The sequence below is a fragment of the Schistocerca piceifrons genome, chromosome 1 (genome assembly GCF_021461385.2).
Source record: "Schistocerca piceifrons isolate TAMUIC-IGC-003096 chromosome 1, iqSchPice1.1, whole genome shotgun sequence".
In the NCBI taxonomy this organism is placed as follows: Eukaryota; Metazoa; Arthropoda; class Insecta; order Orthoptera; family Acrididae; genus Schistocerca; species Schistocerca piceifrons.
The window spans coordinates 520,310,109-520,335,189 of NC_060138.1; the positions used below are offsets into that span (position 1 = coordinate 520,310,109).

The following is a 25,081-nucleotide window of genomic DNA, read 5'->3' on the forward strand; positions in this document are numbered from 1 at the left end:
GAAAGTCAGGAAGTAGAAGGGGCGTTCTCTGACGTGGTGGTAGGTGACACAGTCGTGACCGGGGGCCATGTTGTGTTTTGACCAGAGGAGTGCTGATGTTGGGTGGGGGTGGGGGGCAACTGTCCCAACTACTGGAGACTGGGAGCAAGTGGAGTGACTCAGGTAATGGCACATTCCATGATGGGGGGGAAAAGAGAATAATCGAAGTGGGGATCATCAGGGATGGAGAAGGCCTTGGAAAGGTGGGTATCAAAGTGATTGGCCTTACTGAGGTTGGCGGGAAGGGGGTGGCAATTATGGAGAAGGGGGTAATGGCCTGCAGAATCAGAACCAGTAAAGCGATGGAAGGCTGACCAGTACTTGGAGGTATTTATAGGGCGGGTGGCATTGAGTCGTGTACAGGTCTGGCGCCAGTCCCAGCGTTTCTTTGCTGTAATCAGATTCCAAACGTGTCGCTTTATTTGTCGGTGGCACTGGAATGTATCCCTGTCTCAAGTGCACAGGAAGGAGCGATAGAGGTGGCAGGATTCACAGAGGAGGAGAACAGCCTGCGGAGGGAGAGTGGGATGGTGGAGGTTGATGGTTTCAGTGGGGACATGGGCCTCCACGGCATCAGTAATGGCCTTCTGAAGGAAGGAAGAGGCAGAGATGATGTCGTCAGGATGGTGATAGGTAAAAGGGTGCCTTTCATCATGGGTGGTGGTGGATTCCCGATAGGTATCCCAGTTGGCACTATGGTAGTCATGGACTACCTTGGGAGGGAGTGCAGGGTGGGGACCTGGAGGGAGGTGGTGAGCAGATGTTATGGTGAGAAGGATGGGAGATAATTGGTACCTGTGGGGTCAAGGATGTCGATAACGATACACCCCAGGAGGTTAGCGGAGGCAATGACAATATTGGGGATAGTGTTGCTTTCAGGACAGGTGTGCTGGGGAAAGGGAACAGGGTTATCTTGGATCATGAGAAGGAACTGAGCCACCACCAAAGGGCAGCAGGGGAGCAGCTATGAATGCTGATGTTGGCAGCGCTCATATAGGTAGACAAGGTGCATTCAGCATGGGAGAATTAAGTCATAGGGAATAGGAGCGGTGGAGTGGACATACATTGTGCTGCAGGTAACGGTGAGGGAGGGGATGGAGACACTGAGGATTGGTGGGTCATTGAGGAGGGGTTGTAGCTGGATGGGGATGTGCTTAAGGTGTCCAATGGCATCTCCACCCTAAGCTTGAGGACCAGGAGCATCAGTTTCGTGGATGATATAGGGAGAGGTGTGGCTAGTATGGTAGGGCTGGAGAAACGTTTCATTCAGGAGAAAGGTGTCAACCCGGTGGTTAGAGAGGGTATTCATGAGTAGGTATTTGTTGGTGCAGAAGGAGCAGATGTTCGGGAAGAGGATGCGACTGTTGTGACGTGCCATGATAGGAAGGGAGGGGGTCAAGAGAGGGGAGGAAAGAGGCTTTAACTAGGATGTTGAGGCTGGCAAAGGAGTAGTTGTGGGAGTAAGTAGCAAAGGTGTTGAGGTGAAAGACAGAGTGGACAACGAGGGAGATTTGTTGGAGGGTGTGGGGGTGTTGGAAAGGGTGACTATTTTGGAGGACTATGGTGAAGAAATGGATGATGTCTTCAGCCATGGTGGGGGGGGGGGGTGGACAGAGGGAATTGTTGGGGTCGACAGGACAGACAGGGACAGTAAGCTCAGAGGTGGCAAGACAGGGCTTTGCTTTACACTTGTGGGAGGAGATGGGACGGGGCCAGTGCAGATGTTACAGGAAGGAGGGGTGGCGAGGTTGGGACAGGTTTTGAGAAAATGGGAGCCCTTGATATGCGGACAGGTGGGGAGGGGCGTTGCAGTTGGGGGACAGGTAGTCATTATACATGAGGCAGCATTGTCAGTAGTAGGATTTGGGAGGGGATTTGGAGGATTAAACAGGGTGGCAGTGGCGGAAAATCAGGGCACCGTATGTGAGAGGGTGGTCACTGGAGAAGGGGGACTCCAAAAAGACCTGCATGAGATAAGTGGGACTGGAGGCATTGAGGAAACGGCAGGCAGAGTGGATTTCCTGGTCAGGGTGGGAGTTCAGTTCAGCCAACATCTCATCCTCCAGGATCACTGGGCTGAGCTTGGTGATCATGGTGGTGTAGGTAGGGGGACAACGTGGAGGCTGGGGCTGATGAGGAGAGGAAGAGGAGAGGAAGGTTGTCAAGGACATGTGGGGGCCAAACATGATGCACATGAGTTTACATAGGTGGTCCTTATGAAAGGAGGGGGAGGGGGACTTTATGACTGAGTCTCTGTGGGGAATCACCTGGGAGATTGAAGCATCTCCATGGTGAGAGTATGGGCATAAAGGAACTTGAGGTCCAGAGTGGACAGGACAAAGGTGTGGAGGCTGGGGGCTTGGGTATGGGTGACAGGAGGAGGGGTGGTATCCATGGAGACAATCGCGGAGTAGGAAGAAGCGTTGACTTTTTGTGGGAAGTGGCTGGAACAGAGCCAGCATTGACACACTTCTGGGGTTTTTTGGAGAGAGTATGCTGGGAGGAAGGGAGAGGGATGGGGATGGAGAGGGAGGTGACAGGCAGCAGATCCTGTAGGTGTGATGGAGGTGCTGGGAGATGCAGCCAGTTCAGTGGTGGCAATTGTGGCCCAGCATGACGTGAAGGAGGTGGGGGAGGCAGATAATGAAGTGATGTGGGGAGGTGAGAGAGGGGAAGCCGACCACCTGAAAGGTGACAGCAGAGATGGCAGCAGAGGCATACGTGAGGGCAGGAGGGCGAAGGCAGGAGTGGGAGCTGTTGTGGGAGTGGAGACTAGGGGAAGGGTGTAGATGTGGGGGGTAAACAGCAGGGAAGGAGATGGGGTGGGTGGGTGAGATGGAGGGAGGGGAGGTGAGGTATAGAGGAGAGGTCAGGAGTGGCACTCCAGGAAGTTACAGTGGAAGTGGGGAAGGGGAAGGTGTACATGGCAGTGGAGACGGAAAAGCTCATGATGAACAGATGGCGAGGGACGGATGGACGGCGAAGGACGGACGGGCGACGATTGTAGGCGGCTGACGGCGGTATACGGACGACGACAGGTGGCGGAGGCGAACACCGGATGGCGGCGGCGATCTCCGGGCGGCGGCGAACAGGCAGACGGGCAGGCAGGCGGGCAGGCAGGCAGGGGAACGGAGGGGCAGATGACAGTGACAGGTGGTGGCGAACACCAGGCGGCGGCGACAGCGGACGGACGACAGTGGCCAGCCGGCAGGCAGGCAGACACACAGCAACAGAAAGGGGCTCTTTCAAAGTGTAGATTGCACCCTGAGGGTAGCCCAGGCAGTGGAATCCGTCGTCTTGGAATAGAGGGGCTCCAATCCTGGAGATAGAGACAACACTTCAAGCAATTCTTATTAATAGAGTTTATTATAGTAAGTTATACTGCCAAAACTTGGCGTTTCTATAAAGATGGGTCACAAGCAAATGGTGGCATGCAAATAATCAGTGTCATTCGATATACACAATTTCCATGCAAGCAAATCACACAAGTTCATAAGTCACTGCTATAGAGTTTATATCACAGCTCGTCTTCTAATGCACCTGAGGCTAGCTGGAGCAGCGCTTATATTCTCTTCATATAGTTGCCTCTCCTGTTGTGGTGCGGTCCTAGTCAGTGTACTACTGGTTGATGTCGTCTCACAGCCTTCTCTGCTGTGACATTCCAGGCTCACCTGCCATCGCTCCGTCGCTTGATGTTACACAAGAACAGTTCGCGATTTATTTAAAGAACGTTCTGGAGAATTCGAGCATTTGGCCACCCAGGTCCCCCGACATGAGTCACATCGGACATTTGTGGGATATCATCGTGAGGTCAATTCGTGCACAACATCCTACACGGATGTGATTATGGATTGCAATAGAGGCAGCATGACTGAGTATTTCCGAAAGTGACTTCTAGCGACTTGTGTTCATGCCATATCGAGTTGCTGCACTACGCCAGACAAAAGGGAATCTGACACAATATTACGAGCTATCCTATGACCTTTGTCACCTCAGTACACATCGTCTTGGCCGACCCTTGTTTTGCTACAGCATCGGCTTTTGTCACGTACGTCACAACAAATTCGTGGTTTAGGCTTGAAGTAATCAGCCTGCACAGACCGGTGGGTTTTTGTCTTTCTGCGGTGTCGATATTGTTCACGATTCTTGTCCCTCAGCTTGGCGACAACTTGAGGTAACCACCTAGACGCTTCGGCAGCAGTGCTCGCTATGTCATTAGGCAGCTTGTGTAACTATGCTCAGCCATATGTCTTGACCTGCTTCCCTGGCTTCTTGTGTTAACTGTGGAAGGTGTCTTAATTTTTACTCAGCTACTCAAAGTAAATTATGTGCAGTGCAACAGTACGATCAAATCAACAATGCCAATAGGTTTCTCTACATATACAAAGGCTACTAACTTAGGTTTGCCTTTCTTCACCCTATCTTCTAAGTCGTAGGGTCAGTACTGCCACAGCTGCCCTTACATTTCTTCGAAACCCAAACTTATCTTTCCTGTGGCCATTTTCTAACAATTTTTCCATTCTTCTCTAATAATTCATGTCAGTACTTTAGAAGACTGTTTTCCTAAATTGATAGTTTGTTAATATTTACACCTGTCAGCATATGCATTTTTGTGATTAGGACTACTACGTTCTTCTTGTAGTTCTTCTTGTAGTTCTGCCTCGCATATGTTGCGCACGGGTGACTATGTTTTACATCGCTGGCTCTCCCTAGGATCTCAATCATTCTGAGGGACTGTCTTCTACTTCAGACGCCATGTTCCGTCTTGGGCAGTGCTCTGTCAAATTCTTCTCTCACAAAGTCTCATCTGACCTACCTTAAACACTTACATTTAGGCTTGTCCTTTCCACCATCCTTCAGCTACAGTTCTTAGCAACGACCAAAATCGTAATATGTAGCCAAACAATCTCTCTCTTCTTGACTGTACAGATGGGAAAGCAAAACAAGGGCTCTACGTGTCTAGAGTTCTGTAGTATTCTGCAGCAAAGCCTAGTTCATCATTGTTAACAGTGCAGACTTATCAGTGAGTGAAGAACAAGTTGCATTAAGAAGGGGGCGTGGCACTCCTTGTTTTTCTCTGTTTTGAAAGGGAAGAACGGCATTATAATTTTTACCCTTACCACGTCTGTATATGTATCGCACTGGACTCTCTTGTCATTTTGCCTCTTTATCATACTTCTTGTATCGTTGAGTCGTGTATTGTTGATTGCACTGTTCACATCTATAATTAGCAATATTCTTATTGCCTTCATATTGTAATGAAGTAAAATTATGTTACATCTTTTTAAAAAAAAATATTTCTAATCGGAAGCATGTGTGCAAATCAAGTTCATATACTGACCATTGCTTGTTCAATTGAGCTATCATTTGGTATGCAACGCATCACTCGGTGGTGGGGATACAGAATCTCTTCCCCCCTTAACAACCCATCGGTGCCCTTGCTCCATGGACTAGTGATGTGGAGAATGGAAATGGGTATCACTACAGAATGATAATAACACGGATACACTCACCTCCAAAACGTCATCGACTTCACTGTGTATAGGGAGAGACATATTGTCTGTGAATTAAATTAAAACTTGAGCCCATCCATCATTTCTGACAAAGGTTTGTGGGATGTTTTTTTTTATTGTAATATAATCGCTGCAACTGGATATAACTTCCCAAATATTCCCAACTGGAAACCCGTCTTGCTCCACGCCACATCCCCCAGTATTTAGCTCAAAAGACCCTGATTCTACAATGATCCATTGCTGGAACATCCTGTTCTTACTAAAGGATGAGAAGTAGTTACCACAGCCAGGAGCTACATGTGGTCAGTAGGTATAGTTCAGGACTCACAGGCACTGGATGACATGGACAGGAGCTCTCTGATGATGATTGAAATGGTCAAAACCCAGGTCTTGGTGGTGACAGATGACAGTAGATGAGATCTGTGGCTATGGCAACAGGTAGTCAGTTTCAAGAATGGGGCTGGAATGTGGCAGAGGCAAATGACAAGTTGTAGTGAGTGACATGGGACAGGAACTGGGAGCAGCACATGGCAGAGTAGCTGTGGGATATAATATCTGGAGCTCAAGGCTCACAAGTGGCAGCAGCTGTAGCTTAGAGGCGAAATGTGACTTGGGCCAAGCTCAGAGGTAATGAGTGGCCTTATAACCTGCAGGTGGCAGGTGAAGTGTTCCAGAAGTCACAGGTGGCAGGAGCCACGAAGAATAAGGGACATGGGTTGAGATACAGGGGCAGTGCCTGGCAAGGGTCGAGGCCAGGCGGCAGCTAGCGACAGGAGCAGGCACATGAGTGGAGTGATGGCATGGACCAAGCCTCAGAGGCATCTCATGTAACTTACCTACTGCTTTTATTGAGACTGGTTGTGTTTTGTGAACATTTTCCCCTCTCTCCATATTAAAATAATAAATGAGTAGTATAGCTGTGTGCATTTTGGAACAGTGTCCATTGTTGCCAGACTTTCGATTGTGTCATTGTCAGATTACTCAGTCTGGCCGTCTAACATTAGAGGCCATGTGTATAAAAAGGCAGGAAGTTCAAAAATTGTGCGGAAATTCAAAAAATTAATGGTTTTCCTCCAACAGCTCAAAGACCAATTGATGTATAGACTCCAAGAGGGAGGACTTCAGTATGGCCTCCACAAGAATTCTAAATATGGACCTAGGGCAGTGGTCTTAAATATACAATCCATTATGGCTGACCTGAGGATACCGAAATGGCCTGCATGGTTGCAAAATTTCCTCAGCCTTGTGACACCAAAATCTAATATGGCATACTTAGTGAATACTGAGATAATGTGTGTGATTGCCAGGTTACCTGTCTTAAAGCAGCAAATTCTATGTAAAAAATAGTGAAAAATTAAATAATAAATCGTTTTCACAGCTCCTATGATGCTACAGTCTACATGTGCTATGCTCATATTTAATGTTTAAACTATTTCAAATCCCTCTGACATCACTATTGAAGAACTGACTTCTGCTTAGTTTAAAAATGCATATAGCAGGAATAGGACAGGAATAATTACATCTATATTTACAACAAAAAATACAGGGAGAGTTCACTTCCACACAGTCAGAGCATCCACATGGGCCCCCATCCCATATGTTCCTGCGTCCAGCTGTGTATTTTGTGTGCCAATTCAGCCACCACCCAGGTTGGGCAGAGCATGACCAAGCACCAACAGACAACTCCACCACCAGTATAGGCTAAATACATGAACACTCCATGTGTGCTTGGTGTGTGTCAACAACAGATCATCACCAGCCAGCAAAAACGTGGACTGGCCACCAGATCTTGCTGGTTCGGAGGACCAGTGTTGGATGACTGTCAGTATACAGCTTCAGCCAGCACTCCACATGGCATCACAAACTTAGTGCAATATGCCTCAAGACTAACAGTTGAGGAATTTCATGCCATACAGTTGGAATGTGAGCAGATGCCAGTCACCTGTGGTACGCAATGAGTGATGTGACCCCACCACAGCTGACAGTATTAGATCTGATACACAGATTTCAGACATTTCTAGAACTACAGGTCATTTGGAATATTAGATTAGATTAATTGTTCATTCCATAGACCCACAAAAGAGGGGATCCTCCTAGGTGTGGAACATGTGACCCAGCACATTACAAAAATGTAATTATAAAATCTTGAGTTTCATTAATTTTAATGATCCTCAGTCAATAAACTGTAAAATTATGTACATGAATTAAAATTAAACTTCTAAGATTTACAGGTCTAATACTTACATCTGCTTTCATTACATCTATCATTCACACAGCAGCTAGTTACTTGGATATTACGACAAGTATTGTCAAAATTAAAGTAAATTATTCATTTCAATGATCACAGTTAAGAACAGTCAAATTGTGTACAAGATTTAAAATTAAACTTTCCCTATTTACAGACTTAAGTCTTACATCTGCTTTCCATACATCCATCATTCACACAGTAGGTAGTTACTTGTCTTTTACAACAAAGTATTGTCAAAATTAAGGTATAATAATTTTTCAATAAAATGGTCTACTGCACTTGCTAAGTAATTCATGGATGGAATAGGAGTTAGCCACCAAAAATTCTTTTAAATTATGTTTAAATTGTGCCTTGTCTGAAACTAAACTCTTAATGGTTGCTGGTAACTTATTGAAAATACGCGTTGCTGAATACTGGACTCCTTTCTGGGCAAGAGTAAGTGATTTTAAATCTTTATGTGTATTGTTATTATTCCGAGTATTGGTACTGTGTACTAAGCAATTAGTTGTAAAAATAGGTATATTATGTACAACAAATTTCATTAAGGAATAAATATGCTGAGAAGCTGTGGTTAGTATACCCAATTCTTTGAATAGGTTTCAACATGATGTTCTTGGATATACACTAAAAGTTACTCTAATTATATGCTTCTGTACTCTAAAAATTTTTTCTCGATTTGTGGAGTTACCCCAAAATATGATACCATATGACATAATGGAGTCAAAATAAGCAAAATATGCCAATTTTTTATTTATATCTCCTATATCTGACATCATTCGCATTGCAAACATAGACTTGTGTAGGCACTTTAGCAGTTCGTTAGTATGTTGCTCCCAAATGAATTTATTATCAAGTCTTAATCCTAAGAATTTTACACTCTCGACTTCTCATATTTCCATGTCATCATATTTTATACACACACTAGAAGGAAATCTCTTGGAAGTTCTGAACTGCATATAGTGGGTCTTTTCAAAGTTTAATAACAATGAATTTGCTATGAAAAACTTATTGACGTCAGTAAACATTTGATTAGCTGCCCTTTCTAAATTTTTATTTGATTTACTATTTATTGCAATGTTTGTATCATCTGCAAATAAGACAAACTTGGCATCTGGTAATGTAACAGATGACAGGTCATTAATATACACAAGAAAGAGTAGTGGACCTAGTATGGAACCTTGGAGAACATCACATGTAATTTCTTCCCAGAGAGATTATGTCTGATTGCCTACTGCTGAAGTGTTACATAATGACACCCCTTGTTTTCTATTAGTATGATATGACTGAAACCACTTTACAGCACTACCAGTGATGCCATAATATTTTAACTTACTTATAAGAATGCTGCTTATTCAACGGAAGAAAATATATAACTAAGCAGGCTATCACCAGAGCAAAGACTTCGTCTGAGGTAAATAAAATGCTTAATTTTTTAATACGTTTGTAAAGAAAACTCTCTAAGAGGTTATAAGTGGTTGCATAATTTGTTCAGACTCATATAATTATAGTAAAATAAAGTGAGTATTTAATACTTGAGCAAAAGTGAAACTAAACTGGTTAACACTGATGAATCAGAAATGTGTTATGCAAGTGAAAGAATAGCTTTCTGATTTGAAAACTTTGGCCTGGTATGGCTGTACAAACAATGAGTTGATCTGAATATACTGGTATCTCCAAAAGGAACAGCTTCCGATATTACGGCACAGATTTTTAATCATTATTATTTGGTAACAGGAAATACTTTTGGGTGCTATCCACCATACTACCCTGTTGTCCATATTCTACATATGTACGGGGCATTTGGTCATCCCTGTAAACGTGCGCTAGCCAAGTGTAGTACCACTGCGTAAATTATGGCCGCATCGCAACGAATAAGTTGTTTGCCCACCCCTGCCCACCTGTGCCCGTGGTTTGGTGCTGCTTACATACGGGCACTTAGCCTGGAACAGCCGCCTTAAGGTACTGCTTGTTACATAAAGAACCAGGCCCATTCGTATGAGCGATTCGTGACACTAAACAACCATTGTGAAAGCAGACTAACGCGTTATGCTTTGTACCGAGGAACATCTTATGGGATGCAGAGTGTTACACAACCATACCTTCCTCCATGTGCCAAACACACGCACCTTAATCTCTATGTAAATCACCTTATTAGTTGTGCTGTAAACTGGTAAATAACACAATCACCTTATTCTAATTTATTTCCCAAACCAAAATTTTATTTCCCACAAGAGTGATAAGATGGGTTGGTCGAAATGATGAATGCGTGAGGGAGTACTTTAAGTTGAACCGCAACATACGAAGTATGGCTACTGGCAGGAATGTTAGGGTTTAACTTCCCCGACAGAAGTTCGAGGCCTCCCTCGGGCATGGGTGTGTGTGTTTGTCCTTAGGATAACTTAGGTTAAGCAGTGGGTAAGCTTAGGGACTAATGACCTTAGCAGTTAAGTCCCATAAGATTTCGCACACATTTTAACTACCCGCCGACGACAACCTCGATAAAGATGACCCCCAAGTTGAGACTGTGTGATGTTACTAAAGATAAGCACCAGTATCCTTCCCGAGTATCGACACTGGCTTTCGCTTTAAGCGATTCACGGAAACCATGGACATCCTAGGACTGGCGGTCCAGTATAAATGCGGCGGATGTTGTGACAAAATTGGTGACAGTCCCTGAGAGTGATATCAGAATGTCATCAAAGATTTGGGAAAGCTAAAGATCAGTTTAGTCTTGACGCCACACAAATTGAGCCGGCCGAAGTGGCCGTGCGGTTAAAGGCGCTGCAGTCTGGAACCGCAAGACCGCTACGGTCGCAGGTTCGAATCCTGCCTCGGGCATGGATGTTTGTGATGTCCTTAGGTTAGTTAGGTTTAACTAGTTCTAAGTTCTAGGGGACTAATGACCTCAGAAGTTGAGTCCCATAGTGCTCAGAGCCACTTGAACCATTTTGAACACAAATTGATTAACGAGTGAAACGTGACACAAATCTAAGCTATTGAAGATTTCACTGACATATGTAGGTGGCATTCATCTTTTCTGCTGCTGATCATTAAAACTCCTGCTACCACAGGTCCAGAGCAGAGCAGACTACCATCATGTGCACTAGACACTGCACACCATATGTTACTGATGTCTACATCATGCAGCTGAGTTACATCAATGCTCCGATCGAACCGAAACGAACTCTTCACTGACAGTTTCCAGCAGCTTTAAAAACATTGCAAAAACTGTTATGTGGTGGATGGAACTTATTTTTAAGGCTATTGAGGTATTTGTTTTCTTGGAAGAGCGGAGCTTACAGGCGCCTTTTATTTTCTTAGCTTGCGTCATATTACTGCAGTGTATCATAATTTAAGTTTTCTAGTGGACTATGTTGCTTCAAACTGATCATGAAATCATTTCAGTTATTCAGTAGTGTTGTTAATTAAAACACTTTTAACGAATATGTGAACTGCTAGCTGTTGCAGAGAGACGGGAGTCTGGCAAAGGCGCTGAAGTCACTACTGACGATACTACCTCTCCTGTACGAAACTGGCTTGTACTGCACCTTCGGGCAGATCTTAACTGATCAGGTAAGCGTATTACATACAACCCAAGTTCGTTACAGACTACACTCATTTTTTTGGGTTAAAGGAGGTTTACATCACATGAAAACACAAGAGAATTGTTGCAGAGTGACTGAAGCGGTAGTATAGGCGTCAGCAGGAGAAATAACTGTAGTTACTGGCAGAATTTTCCGCTAATGGTTATCAGATGTTATGTTGTAATAGCGCATAGGATAAGCTGAAGATCAGATTCTTTTTTTTTTTTTTTTGTAGCATACGGATTTTACAATGAGTAGAGAGCGACGAGCCGAACACGTCTGCTTTCCAGATAATAATCCGTAGCTGTGATCCTGAAGTCAAATAGTCTATGCATTGCCTAGAATTGTGACTTTATAAAATAAACGGAATAATTAAATAAAAGATAAATGAAGAATTAATAAAGAAAGATTCTATTTTAACGTCTGTAGTTGATGTGGATGACGCCAGAGAATTATGTTGAATTACGTTTATTCAAGAATGTAGACCTCAAACAAATGTAAAGTGATCCTGTGATAACGAGTTACAACAAAAACAGAAAGGTGATCTTACAAAATGCATTAAAGTTGCGTTGAGAGCATTACGAGAATGGTAACAGAATCATCAAGCTAAACAGTCATCAAAGACGTCCCAAAAATGAAGTCCATCTCGTGACGGCAATACATAAAATATTTTCCAGCTCACAATAATTCAGAGTTCAGCATGATGATTTATACATTAACATACGTGAGATAACAAGTAGAATCTCGTACCCTATCTATTCCAAATTTCGTAATGCATGTGAAAAAGTTAAAATTCTGTCCTGGAGCACGTTTAAAACCCACAGAAGTTAGCTTCCCTTCAAAAGTTAAAATATTCTAGCGGCCATCCACCGTCCAGAATCAATCACCCACACAATCGAATCTTACGCGTTCCTCAGGCATGTCTGACTTTTTTCCAGTCCAAAACGTAAAAGTGCCCAGAATTTCTCCTTGAGTGCACCACACAAACAGTGCATGTCTCCATTTGACTCCAGCGGTATTCTGCCACAGTCTAACTCTCATTGACTGAATATATGAATGAAAGAAATGTTATAAACATGCTGTCACACTCAGCTCATTTACTGCAGATTCAAATGAAGATTTGTTCATAAATAAATAAGCCAGCATTCTTGCCCAAGTGCGATCACTTTAAATGAGAACAAATTGTTATAAAATATTGTTTAAACAGTTATTTGCGTCTGCTAGATAGAAGCATCATTTGGCACTCTTTTCAGTAGTGTTACAGCTAAACTATATGATTGACCACTTTTTAAACTACCATCGTTTTTTATATCAATTATAGTTGTATTTAAATAAAGTTACTGACACAAATATTAGAATGTTCCTTAAATGATGACAGTAATATGAGAAGATATGAGGTATTCATGCTGCATTCAGTTGCTACTATATTGTGGAGGATGAGATGTTCTGACAGACATTTGCATTATGTAAGATATAAAATATCATTAATCAATAAATAAAACAGTTACAGGTACATAGCTTTCAGGGATAATAGATACAGTGCTAAGTTTTCATCTGAGATATGGTTTGTTGAAATCCCATAAAGTATTTAGAAGTTGTTAATTCAAAGGTTTATAGTGAAGATATTTAGTTATTGTAAAATATTAATTTCTACACCATTTAAGTTATTGAAAATATCATTGTTCCATTGGATGCGCCTCATTTTTATGAGATCGTAGACGTATTCAAATTTGTTTTATTATGTAACTGTGTTTTACTATAGGATTTCTAATAGCTGTAAGCAGGCATGTTTCAGTCTTACACTCTGCCATTTCTGGTGCATTGTCTGTCCTCCAGCTAAACAAGCAGTCCTTGTCTAAATTCTATGTACTGGATTTTACGTTTCCAGCCACACCGTTTGCCTTTGTACCGGGACTGACGATTACCCTCTGCTGCAGCCACACCACTCACGATGATTGCGTTGGACCTCATACAAATTCTAAGTAGTCGAGTAACTCCCCTATATACATGTAACATTCCAGTATGTGGGTAGCATCCATCTTTTCTGTGGATAATCATCACAGTGGACTAAAACTTTCGCTACCATATCATTCAGATCATATAACAGATTAATGGAGTGTGTATTAGATAACCAGTCAAAGAAGTCATTATGAGTGGCATCAGTGAGAAATAACCAAAAAATTAGCGGTTAGTGAGGCAGCAGGGGAATCACGTGATGAGAGCAATACACAGAGCCTGAGTGTCCTGCAATTCTCTATGTGACTCACCAGAATCAGAATTTACTAGAAAATTGCTGTTTAGTGCAAACTTTAAGGTTTTTTTACAATCTTCCATCAGAACGATTACGGTGCTAGTGGCCTACGTGCACACTATATTTAGTCTGATGCCATAGCCAGTATCTGCAATATTTTAAATGAAATGTGTCTATGACGCCATTCGCGTCATGTATCTGTCAACATTAGTGGTAAAGGCCAACCAAAAACCGAGCCAGGTGGCTCAGTGGTTAGCACACTGGACTCACATTCAAGAGGACGACGGTTCAAACTCAAGTCTGGCCATCCTGATTTTGGTTTTCCGTGATTTCCCCAAATCGCTCCAGGCAAATACCGGGATGGTTCTTTTGAAAGGGCATCCTTCCCTAATCCGACGGGAGCGATGACATCCCTGTTTGGTCCTCTCCCCCAAATCAGCCAACCAATCAAACAACTGGCCAAAAGAACTTTCTGATGAATCTTAGTCGTAGCATGATCTTCATGTCCTGAGGTTAGTTAATCGCAAATAGCGGCGTAACATATATCAATGAATGTGATGTGAAGTAGATGTAAAAAATAAAAAGCAGTTTAGCGTATATGGTAAAGGGTAAGTAGATGTAGGTGTATAAGTCGCCAGTTTCGGAAAGCTTGTGAATGTTGATCCACAAAATGTAGCGTCCTTATGAGAATCGCTAAGGTAGACACATACGCATGTTTCAGAGTGAGAAGCTGAGCAACTCGGCCGTCAGCTGTGACTGGACAGACTGCGACACCCGCTTCAAGAGAAGCCTCCTCGTCTTCTTGACAGTGGCTGGGCGGCCTCTGGAGATCATAGTGGGCAAGACGAGCAAACTGTCGAAGGAGATGCTGGTGCAGGTCAGTAGACACGACTCTAATCTGTTTGCATACACAATCAGGGCCTAAGAAGTTCTGTATTCGTCCAAAATCGCCATGTAATACTAACATGAACGATTCAGAGCACAATAGTTCAGCTAAACATGCAGAATATCTGACGTCCACACTCACGGATACAGAAAGTGAGGAATCCCACGCTGATGTTCTGAACATCGTCCTTGTTCACAGAGTTCTGCACCACATTCCTGAAACGTGCGGTCATATCTCAGACAAATGTACCACTACATGTGAAGTTGAACGCTATAACTGTGTTGTTATGTAGAAGCTTCGACAGAAACAAAGGGGGAGCGTGAATTGCAGTGCTACTGAAGAGTCTTTTTCTGTCCAAAAGATGAAGGGAGCTTCTGAGTTTATACTAATCCGATGAAGTAAGAACAAGGCTATGTGCCAACTTCTCCAACATAAAAACCGGGCTAAGTCTGTCACTTATATCTGTAAATAAATAAGTATGGGAAGGATAATAATAATAATAATTTTACTATTATAAAGTCTGGAAACTACTGTTAACAGTTTTTCTATAATAACTATATTATTATGAAATACAGGCCTACAGAAGTGCTGTGTTAGTAAACAAACTAGTTAAAGATCAAAACAAAATCAAGCACGTTACTGTGTTCTTACAACTTTTATTTCAAAATAAACACCTTTTACAAAGTTTAAAAAGTTACATTTTGTATTAATTTACCACTATTTTATAACAAAAATTTTACAGTGTTACCGTCTATGAACAGCTGCTGTGTTTACTCAGCCAGATTTTGGTAAAACAGTTTGTTTTCTTGTTTGAGATAAGGTATCATCTTTTTTAAGTCCTCCTTCTTCTCAGTTTTCAATCTGGCTGTTAGTTCAAGCTTGGGTAGATCTAGGCCTTTTATGGTTTCCATCTTCACACCTTTATTTAATACATTCGTTTGCGTCTACGTTTCAACTTCAATGCATTTTTTTTTTTTTTTTTTTTTTTTTTTGCAAACGATTTTCGTGGGTTGGTTTTGGAAAGTTTGAGCCAAATGGCCTAGGAAATTTCTAACTTCTTTGCTATGAGAAATCCTTTTGTTACTTTGGAGAAGTCATAAAAATCATCATCGTTCACCATAGTGGTTAGAAAAGAAGTTTTACTACTGGCATTACACAAAACTCTCACAAGATCCAAAGAAACTTCACATCTTTCTACTCTTTTTCTTTTTTCAATTAGAGCAAGGTCTCAGACACAGGTTAAGTATGAGTGTCCAGAGACGACATCCTTGTGGTGAACTTCGTCAAAGAAATCATTACAGACCAAGTATATCCATAGGAACAATACAGTTTGATTTTTGTTTTTGGCTGCAGCTGTTGTCAGACCACACTATTAACTTTTTTTATGGCTAATTTTACTTTTAATCCGCCTTAACAAACAGCTCGCTCTTTCGTTGCCTCCCCTGCCACTCATGCCCTCGTGCCAAAGAAACACAAAACATTTATTATTATCTGTCATATGCAATACCAAATTGTAACAAGAAATTTGACGTACATAATACATTTGGCAGTCTGACAATGTTGGCAAAGAGAAAACCTATTTTAAAGCTATGGATACTCTGCATGTATCACATATAGGTGTGGTAGAATATACATGACCACGCTTCATCTCTTCTCTAGCTTTTTCAGCGGGTCTGTGATGAAATTCTAGTGAAGTACGAAGTACAGCTCTATTGGTTGAGTCATCCAACATTTTAATTTCAAGCAGATCACATGTGTTACAGGTATCTTTCCTTCAGCGGTGAAATCTCAGTTTTGGAAAGTGTTCATTCAGTACTTTTTTGTCGTATAAATATCTAATGTGTGCGTTTGGATAAAGCGTAACAAAAGCTTCATACGTTCTGCTGTAATATAAATCTTGGCTTAAAAATAGAAGGGAGCTTTTAGCCCTTGTGTAATGGTTTTCGTCCTTGGGGAAACTTTTTACGAATTCAACACTGCGTTTTACATCAGCAGCTGTATATTTCATTTCTTTGTTTTTATTTGCCCTACATTCAATTTAGGTAACATCACGACTCTTTTTTGCTTTTACCAAGGTTCCCATTCTTCGCCTGGTAATTTTGTGTATTTCCAGAAAGATATTTTTGCAAACTGGAAAATGTCTGCCTTCGTCATCAGGAACTGTATAGAAAACACCAGCCTGTCTGTGACTCTCCTCTCCAGTTCCTCATAAGAACCATGACACCTTCTTCTAACTTACGTTTCCTATCTAATAACAGTTTTGCTTAACATTATCACCTAGTTCGTAGAACTGAATGAATATGTTTAATTTGTGTTCCAATGCAATGTCTCTACACTGATAGCAGCACTGGCGTGAAACCTACAACAAACAAACACGGAAATTAGAGGCATTAAATAATTTATGATTGCCACAAATAACCTGTTTGTTTGTTACTCTGCGCAGTTAGTAGGTCTACTGTAGTCCAGGAACCAAGTCAAACATAACCTAATGTGGTTAGCTTAAAGCCGCACAGAAAAATCATAATCAGGCGAAGTTCTTCAAAAAAGCCTTAATCCTAAGGCGTTAAAGTTATCATATACACTTACCTCATCAGGTGGAGGTTGTGTTTGAGGTGCAGGAACTTTCTCGTTGTTCTCATATGGTTTTTCCTCGGATCTTAGCTTCTTATTTGGGAAACACTACCTTCACCCCTTTTCCGACGTTTTCTTGTTTCATCTATCACATAAACCACAATAGTAAACGCAACAGACAGGAGTAGTCACTGCAACTTGAACACAATCGAACCTCAAACAAAAAACAACAGCAAGGGCACATAGACCGTATTTTGTTCCAGAACAAGTGGCACTTAGCACCCGGCGCATTCTGGTGGCAATGTTTTAAACCACTTTTACACTGATTACTAGACAGCCCGGTTTTTACTGACGAAGGTTAGGCACATAGCCCATATTTTGACAATGAAACGATTTTTTATTTTATTTTTGGTACTTAGACCGGATTTTGTAATTAGACGACAAGTGTGTTAGGAAGTAACGAAGAACAACACCCTTCTCCTTTCTGAGCGATGTCTGATAAAGAACTATTCCCCCCATCTGGAATCAAGATCGACTACTGCCAACCTCCTCACTGAGAGCCCTTTATCTTGAGAGTCCACATTTCGGGAGAAACAGATTTAAAGCTGCTGTGTGCAGTCACTATTTGGGAAATAATTATCCTTTTCCTTTTTTGTATCATCAGTCCTCTGATTTGATGCGGTTCGACACGACATTCTCTCCTGAGCCAACGTCCGCATCTCTGACTAGCACCTGCACACAGTATCCTCAATTATTATTTTTTTATTTATTCCATTCTCTGTCTTTCTCTAGTTTTATTTACCCCTACAGTTCCCCATAGGACAATGGATGCTATTACCCGATCTGTTAGCCTACGTGCTATCGTGCTATCCCCTCTCCCTGTCAGTATTTCATTCCTCCGAGATTCTGCGAAGAACTTCCTGATTTGCTATCTTATCAGACTATCATTCTCTAGCTCCGCATTTCAAACGCTTCGCTTGTCTTATTTTCTGGTTTTCCCACATTCCATTATCCACCTCCACGTATAACTGCGCTCCTAATGTACGCACTCAGAAATTTCTCGATCACATTAAGTTCGATGTTTGATAGTAACAGTCTTATTTTGGATAGGAATGCTCTCCTTTCCTGTGCTGCCTTGCTCTGTATGTCCTCTTTGCTTCCTATATCAAATGTCATTTTGTTGCAGAAAATCTTCACATCGTCTACTTTGTGGTGCCCAGTTTTAAAGTAAGGTTTATCATTAATCTCATTTCTGCTACTCCTTGATGCTTTCACCTTTCTTTTGTTACTTTCAGTCCATACCTTGCACCCAGTAATCTGTGCGATTCATTTTATTGTGTTGGCAGAAGAGCCAACACCGTGTTACTAGAGGAGGCCGAAATGCACGCGTTTTAGCTCACACAGGCTCGCGTGAGGAGTGAAGAACTATACTGACGTGAGGTCTGGAACATGACAAGGAATTAGAATTCAGAAAGCGGACGTAATTAGTTTCATACTTAACTTTAATCCATTAATGATGAGCGTCGCTCTTGACGGTACATGATTCACAATATTATCTGTTCAGATTATTGTAACTGAATATGGAGCCATGCTAGGTCGTAGCAAATGACGTAGCTGAAGGCTATGCTAAACGGTCGTCTCTGCAAATGAGAGCGTATGTAGACAGTGAACCATCGCTAGCAAAGTCGGCTGTACAACTGGGGCGAGTGCTAGGGAGTCTCTCTAGACTAGACCTGCCGTGTGGCGGCGCTCGGTCTGCAATCACTGATAGTGGCGACACGCGGGTGCGACGTATACTAACGGTCCGCGGCCGATTTAAATGCTATCTCCTAGCAAGTGTGGTGTCTGTCGGTGACACCACATTCCTCCCCCGCAAATCGGGGTACGGTCGTTGTATAAGGCTCCGCCCACCGTGGAGAGGACCCCATGTTGACGTATGCGACGAGGTGGGGAGCCTAACAACAGGCGAGGCTGTGCCACCCACACCACTGCGGGTGTCGCCGGCGGGAGAACAGGCGGCGGCGGCGGCGGCGAGTTGCCATGGGGCAAAATGGAAGGCAGCGGCAGCGTCGGTAACACTTGGGGCTGAGGCGAGCCAGTATATGGGTCCCCATGGCGCTGACCGGACGGCACCGTCGCTGAAAGCAGACGGGGAGCGGCAGATCCCGTGCGGCGACAGAGGGGCAGCTGGCACACCTCACCAGAGGCCCACAAAACCAGATACATAGCGCGTCCGAGGCAGCGAAGAATGCGCCCTTCGCCGGTTGAAATCGACGTTGCTTTCCAATGCTTGCCTTACGCCATTCGATCCCCGGAAGCCCATTTTGTTGATGGTGGATGCATCGGATTTCGGGATCGGTGCTGTGCTTGCGTACAAAGATGGCTCGCACGATCGCCCTATTGCCTTTGCGTCCCAATTGCACTCGTCTGCGCAAAGAAATTATTCACAGATCGAGGACGAAGCATTGGCTCTCGTATTTGGTGTTACAAAGTTTCATGACTTCTTGTATGGTCGTCACTTTACCATAATTACAGACCAGAAACCTTTGACATCGTTTTTCATCCGAAAAAGCCTGTACCTCCAGATACAGCGCAGAAATTCATTCGATGGTCTATTTTCCTCTCGGATTACCGCAACCATATCTTGTATCGGTCCACTGCTAAGCACGGAAACGCCGCTGCGTTGTCCCGTTTGCCTGTTGCTGACGATAGGGCATTCGATTCCTCCGAACTTGCTTGCATGTTCATTGATTCGGAAACCGAATTCGTTTCCGATTGATTTTCCTCTTGTAGCTACAGCCACAACTGCCGACCCTTGTTGCTACGCAATGGCCCTTGTCAAAGTCACGGATCGGGGATCCGTTGGTTCGCCGATTTTTTGCTCACAAGGAGAGACTTTTTGTTCGATGTGGTGTTTTGCTTTTGCGTTCTGATAATGATAAGTCCAGGGTCGTGGTCCCACGTTCGTTACAGTACTCTGTCTTAAAGCTTCTCCACCAAGGACATTGGGCTATAGTGAGAACGAAACAACTTGCTCATCAGCACTGTACTCGGTTCAGAATCGATGCCGCGATTCCCAATATGTGCTCTTCTTGCAGGGTGTGTGCCGAACAACAATCAGCACCACCGCGGAAATTCTTTTCATGGCCAAAAGCCACTTTCCCTTGGCAATGCTTACACATCGATTTTGCTGGTCCATTCTGGAATGCTCGATGGTTGGTTGTGATAGATTCATTCAGTAATTTTCCTTTTGTTGTCCGCATGTCTTCCACATCATCTGCCACCATCCAAGCGTTATCTGCTATCTTTTGCATTGAAGGTCTTCCACAGACAATTATTTCCGACAATGGCCCACAATTCATGTCCGCAGAACTTCAGTCATTCTGCAAGGCCAATGGTATTCAACATCTGACGTCCGCGCCGTTTTCGCCACAGTTCAACGGTGCTGCTGAACGACTGGTCAGGACTTTAAAGTCACAGATGTTGAAGTTGAAAGAGTCGCATTCTCGGGAGGATGCGTTATTCCTCTTTTTGTCCTCGTATCGCTCTCAGCCCCGAGATAGTCGCTCGTCAGCAGAGTTGCTCCACGGTCGCAATCATCGAACCTCGATGTCTTTGTTACATCCGCCGCATCCGGTTCCTGTGCAGCGGCAGATACCTGCTTTTGCCCCAGGCCACGTTGTCTACTACTGCCATTATCGAGGTTCACGGTGTTGGCTCTTCTCCCAACACAACACATTTAGGGTGCCCCGTAATCCTTCCCCTCATTTACTGAGGATAGTAAAGCCATCGGCGACACTTATCATTGAAACTCTTTCACTATGAAATTTAATACCTGTTCTGAACCTATTTTATATTTCCATGGCTGCCTCTTCAATGTGCAGGCTGAACGGGAGGGGACAAAGACTGTGTCGCTGTCGTACACACTGTTTAATACGAGCACTTCGTTCTTGACCTTACAGTCCTATTGATCCCTCTTGATTCTTCTACATATTGTGTATTAGCCTTCTTTCCCTAGAGTTTACACCTATTCTCCTGTAGATTTCGAACATCGTGCACAAAAATCGTTATATTTATTGGAATGAAAAGTTCCAGTTGGCATTTTATATTTGGATAATTTACACATCCCGTTACTACCTCGTTACGAGTCATTCTCAAGTGTCTTCATGCCAAGGATAGCACAGTCAGACAATAAAATGTATAAGCTCTAAAGACAATCGTCGTTGTCAGCAGAAGTAAAAATTATGCTGTTCTCCATGTCAGTAGCGATAAGAGTTTCTAACAGTGTAGCTTCACTTGACAATTGACACTTGGACAGTTTCGCCAGACGACCTGCAGTTTCCCGCAGAGGGATGACCGCCCTATCCAAGGAATCTCGCTCTCCGCTTCTTTCACTGACTTTAAAAGAGTCATCAAACAATTTTGATAGGATATATTGTGCTTAGAAGAGGTTAAGAATCTTTTTATAAGCTCTACACACAAGAGGGTATACTTGACGTTCTAAAAACTGCTGCCATATTTAAACTGGGTGCTGGAACTGAACATGAAAGCGTTTTTTTTTCCTTGTTGTGTAAAAAGGAATACCAACGAACCATTGAAGGAAGTATCATTGTGTGACCAGGGGCATCTCTCTCACAGTTTCTCTTTTCCAAGATTGTCAGCGAACCAATTTTCTAAGCTGACTCTGGGAAGCCATTTGAATCTGTAAGGAGTCCTCAGCCCCTTACATAAAGGTAAAGGTAGCGTTGGCTCACACAGGTCGAGGTAGGCTAGACACCGATAGTTGAGCGCCACAAGCGCCCATCAGGTACAGCAGTGGTTAGGAAATAGAGTGCAGGCAGCACGCAGGGGAGTACCACCGAGAGAGCTCTAAGCGAGCAGCACGTGGTGTAATGGCGGATCGCCGCCCGTAGTGCGTATTGTCGACTGGGCGGGCCCCCGACACCGCGGGTTGACCCTCAGTAATTTACCAATCTTGACAGACGAGTTTACTTTGAAGTGTTTTACTAAATATCTACATTGTACCGTGATCACGCATTTCGGGTCAGCGCGCCAGACACCTACAATTTGACTGCAGTGGGGACTGTGATGTGTTTGTGCTAATTAATGCAGTTGTGTGTGAACTATCAAAGAGTGACTTGTCATGAGTATAACCACCACTAAAATGTAAGACGAAGGAAGTAACTGCCTACATTTGTGTAAAATCAAGAATATAAAATTTAATTACAGCAGAACACCATAGTGATTATTGTTGCACTAGAACATTATTGATTGTGTTAATTCATTATTCAGCAGCCGAAACACTGATACGAAACAACTCCCACAGCAGTATTAGCCGATCAGCCCCTTATCCTTAGGACAAGGTCAGTAAAACTCATTTTTTAGACTACGGTTCGGTAATTGATAATATCCAAACCATCTGAGAGTGTTTCAAATGCCATATGAAGCTAGGAAAAAAGATTCCACTAAGGAGTAGCTGGAATCTTTGGAAACCTGACAAGTGTAGGGCCGATGGTGTTGCGCTGCAGCAATCTAACATATGCCTTGGTTCAGCTACAATTCGATTTCTAGGTTCTTGACTCTGCGCTTCATGGGGTCTATAATCCAGCAGTGCGAGGCATTGTACGGCTAGTGGAGCTAGGCGACCTTAGGTTCGAGATCCCATATTTACAACACTATAGCACATTCATTATTGATACAAAGCCTTCAACGACATTAGGCGTTCCCATTGTACACCGACGTTCAAGTGTTACGCAGAATCTGGAAACGAGAGCATTTTTCCTGAACATGTATCAAAAAAAGTAAGTAATAATTAATGATCAGTCACAAGACACGGCGCACAACAAAGTCCAAATCTGGTAATTATAAAGTTCTGAGATCTATGATAATTTCCAAAGAAAGTTGCGAAACCATAAAATCACAATATTAATAATAATACAGTTAACAGTAGATAGTGTCAGCTAATTATATTCCTGAGAAGCGCTGTGCGGAACTCTGTGAACTCGTGTGGTGCTGGCTAATGAGTTACAGTTCGTCTCTCCCAGTCGCCAGGCGTATATAGGACACAAATACAGACCTTCCTGGATAGTCCATGTGGTGGATATTTTCACCTGAGAGCAGTTCATTCATCAAAGCTGCTCAATGAGAATTGGTAGTACTGTCCACGAAAAGCAGTTTCTGCAGTACCTCGTTTCTGTATCTCTGCGACTTAACTTTAATCCTTAGCCCACCAACGATGATGTGGAGCCCTCCCAATATGGTGCCTTCCCGCCCAGCACCGCATCACCACCATACTCGTTTTTCTTTCTTTACTGTATATTTGTTATTATGCAAATTTCAACGTCTTATGCAGGGTGTTTCAAAAATAGAGGGCACAATTTCATGTACGTATTCCTCATAAGTACATACGATTAAAAAAAAAGTTACTTACAACATGTGTCAGGAAACTCTTAGTTTCCGATTTATGTCCTTCAAAACAGCGATGTTGACGGGAACGTTTTTCTTCCCACTGTTAGTTGCCTCTGCAGAAGACATTCAAAACATCCACCCTCTGCTTGAACTGTGCTGCTTGCGTGAATAACACTTCGACAGGAAAGTTCGGATTTGCAGCAGATGCTGCAAGAACCTCAGACAGCTTAAACTGTGCAAGGTAATCTGCTGGTGGTGGAGAGTGTAGACGTTGCAAATGATCAGAGTGCAGTATTCAGACAGTAGTATGAAGAAAATTCTCTTTCAGTGCTAACCTTCGTGTACTGACAGTTATGTGCACATAATCGAGAATCTGTTTCTCTACATCTGCAGTTGTAGATCTTGGACGTCCCCTCTCCAAAGCAGTATACGCAAACTTCCCATGAACGCTCACACGGCGACGGGGAAGTTCAAATATCTTTCGATGTGGACAGCTTCGCTGTGGGTATCTCTTCTGGTACAACAGAAGAGCCAACGCCGTTTGACTGTCCGCCTTACCGTACATCAAGTGCGCTTCTGCCGGTCCCTGATACCGATTAACTGTTCTATTAATATCTTCTGTCACAGCAACTACCTGAGGGAAGAAAAACTTTCCGGTGAATATCATCGTTCTGAAGGACGCAACTCGGAAACCAAGCATTTCCGAAGACATACAGTAATAGACTTGTTCGACTGTCTTCACGGAACACATGCCTGAAATTGCCAGTGAAAGACATATGCCTTCATTCATCGTCTGATTTCAATCGATGTTATACATTCTTTAAGAAACAGCTGTCTCTCTACAGTGTTGCGTGAGGGACATATACTGCCAGACATCTGGGAACCAACTGTTCGCAGAGAGTTTCTTAGAAAATTGTGGTTCCTTAGGCAGTTTCAAACTATGCAGACAATTGTTATGCAGAAATCGCTGGACTCTGTCGTACGCAAAAGGCCACATATAAGTACTCTTGTGCAGTAACTCTTCTTGGTATATTTATAGGCCTATTTACCTGTGGCAAATAGTTACTGTGTCTCAGGAATTATTGATATGATACTTCATACCTTCTGAAACAATGGTCTGTGTCTATGCTGCATCCATGTGTCAGAAGATTGTATGTTTCAAAGCTGTAGTGTATCTATCTATTGGAGGTTCAAAGACAAAGCGTAGAATGCATCTCGCCAGATAAAGATACCCCTGCTCATTCCAGCTGTGGGAGAGACCCCAAGCTGTTGTTGGTCTGCAAGGAGGGTGATTAAGCAGTGGACGGCCCAAATATTCTGCTGGTGGAGCCCTTTTATGTCTTGAGCGACATTTTTATGATATTTATAATTAAGCTGATACGTTTTTAAGATATTCACAATTAAGCTGATCTTGTGCTCAGCTTTATTTTGTTGTTGGGGATCATTACTGATGAAAGTCTCTAATTAATAAGGCAACCCATTGTCTGTAAGACACTGGTGTCATTCTGCGTTTTGAACCCTGCAAAATTAATTTCATATTTTGAAAATAATTCATCACAGTCAAATCCAAGTTGAGACTCT

The 25,081-nt window shown here is 43.0% G+C and overlaps 1 protein-coding gene across 1 annotated transcript in view; it reads left to right on the plus strand.

The window, feature by feature from the left end:
• Positions 1-25,081, plus strand: part of LOC124745303 — a 52,241-nt gene that overhangs the window by 21,537 nt on the left and 5,623 nt on the right. Inside the window, exons 4-5 of the mRNA XM_047248935.1 lie at positions 7,301-7,373; positions 14,357-14,512. Coding sequence (XP_047104891.1) covers positions 7,301-7,373; positions 14,357-14,512 — 229 coding nt within the window. The remainder of the gene's footprint in view (positions 1-7,300; positions 7,374-14,356; positions 14,513-25,081) is intronic.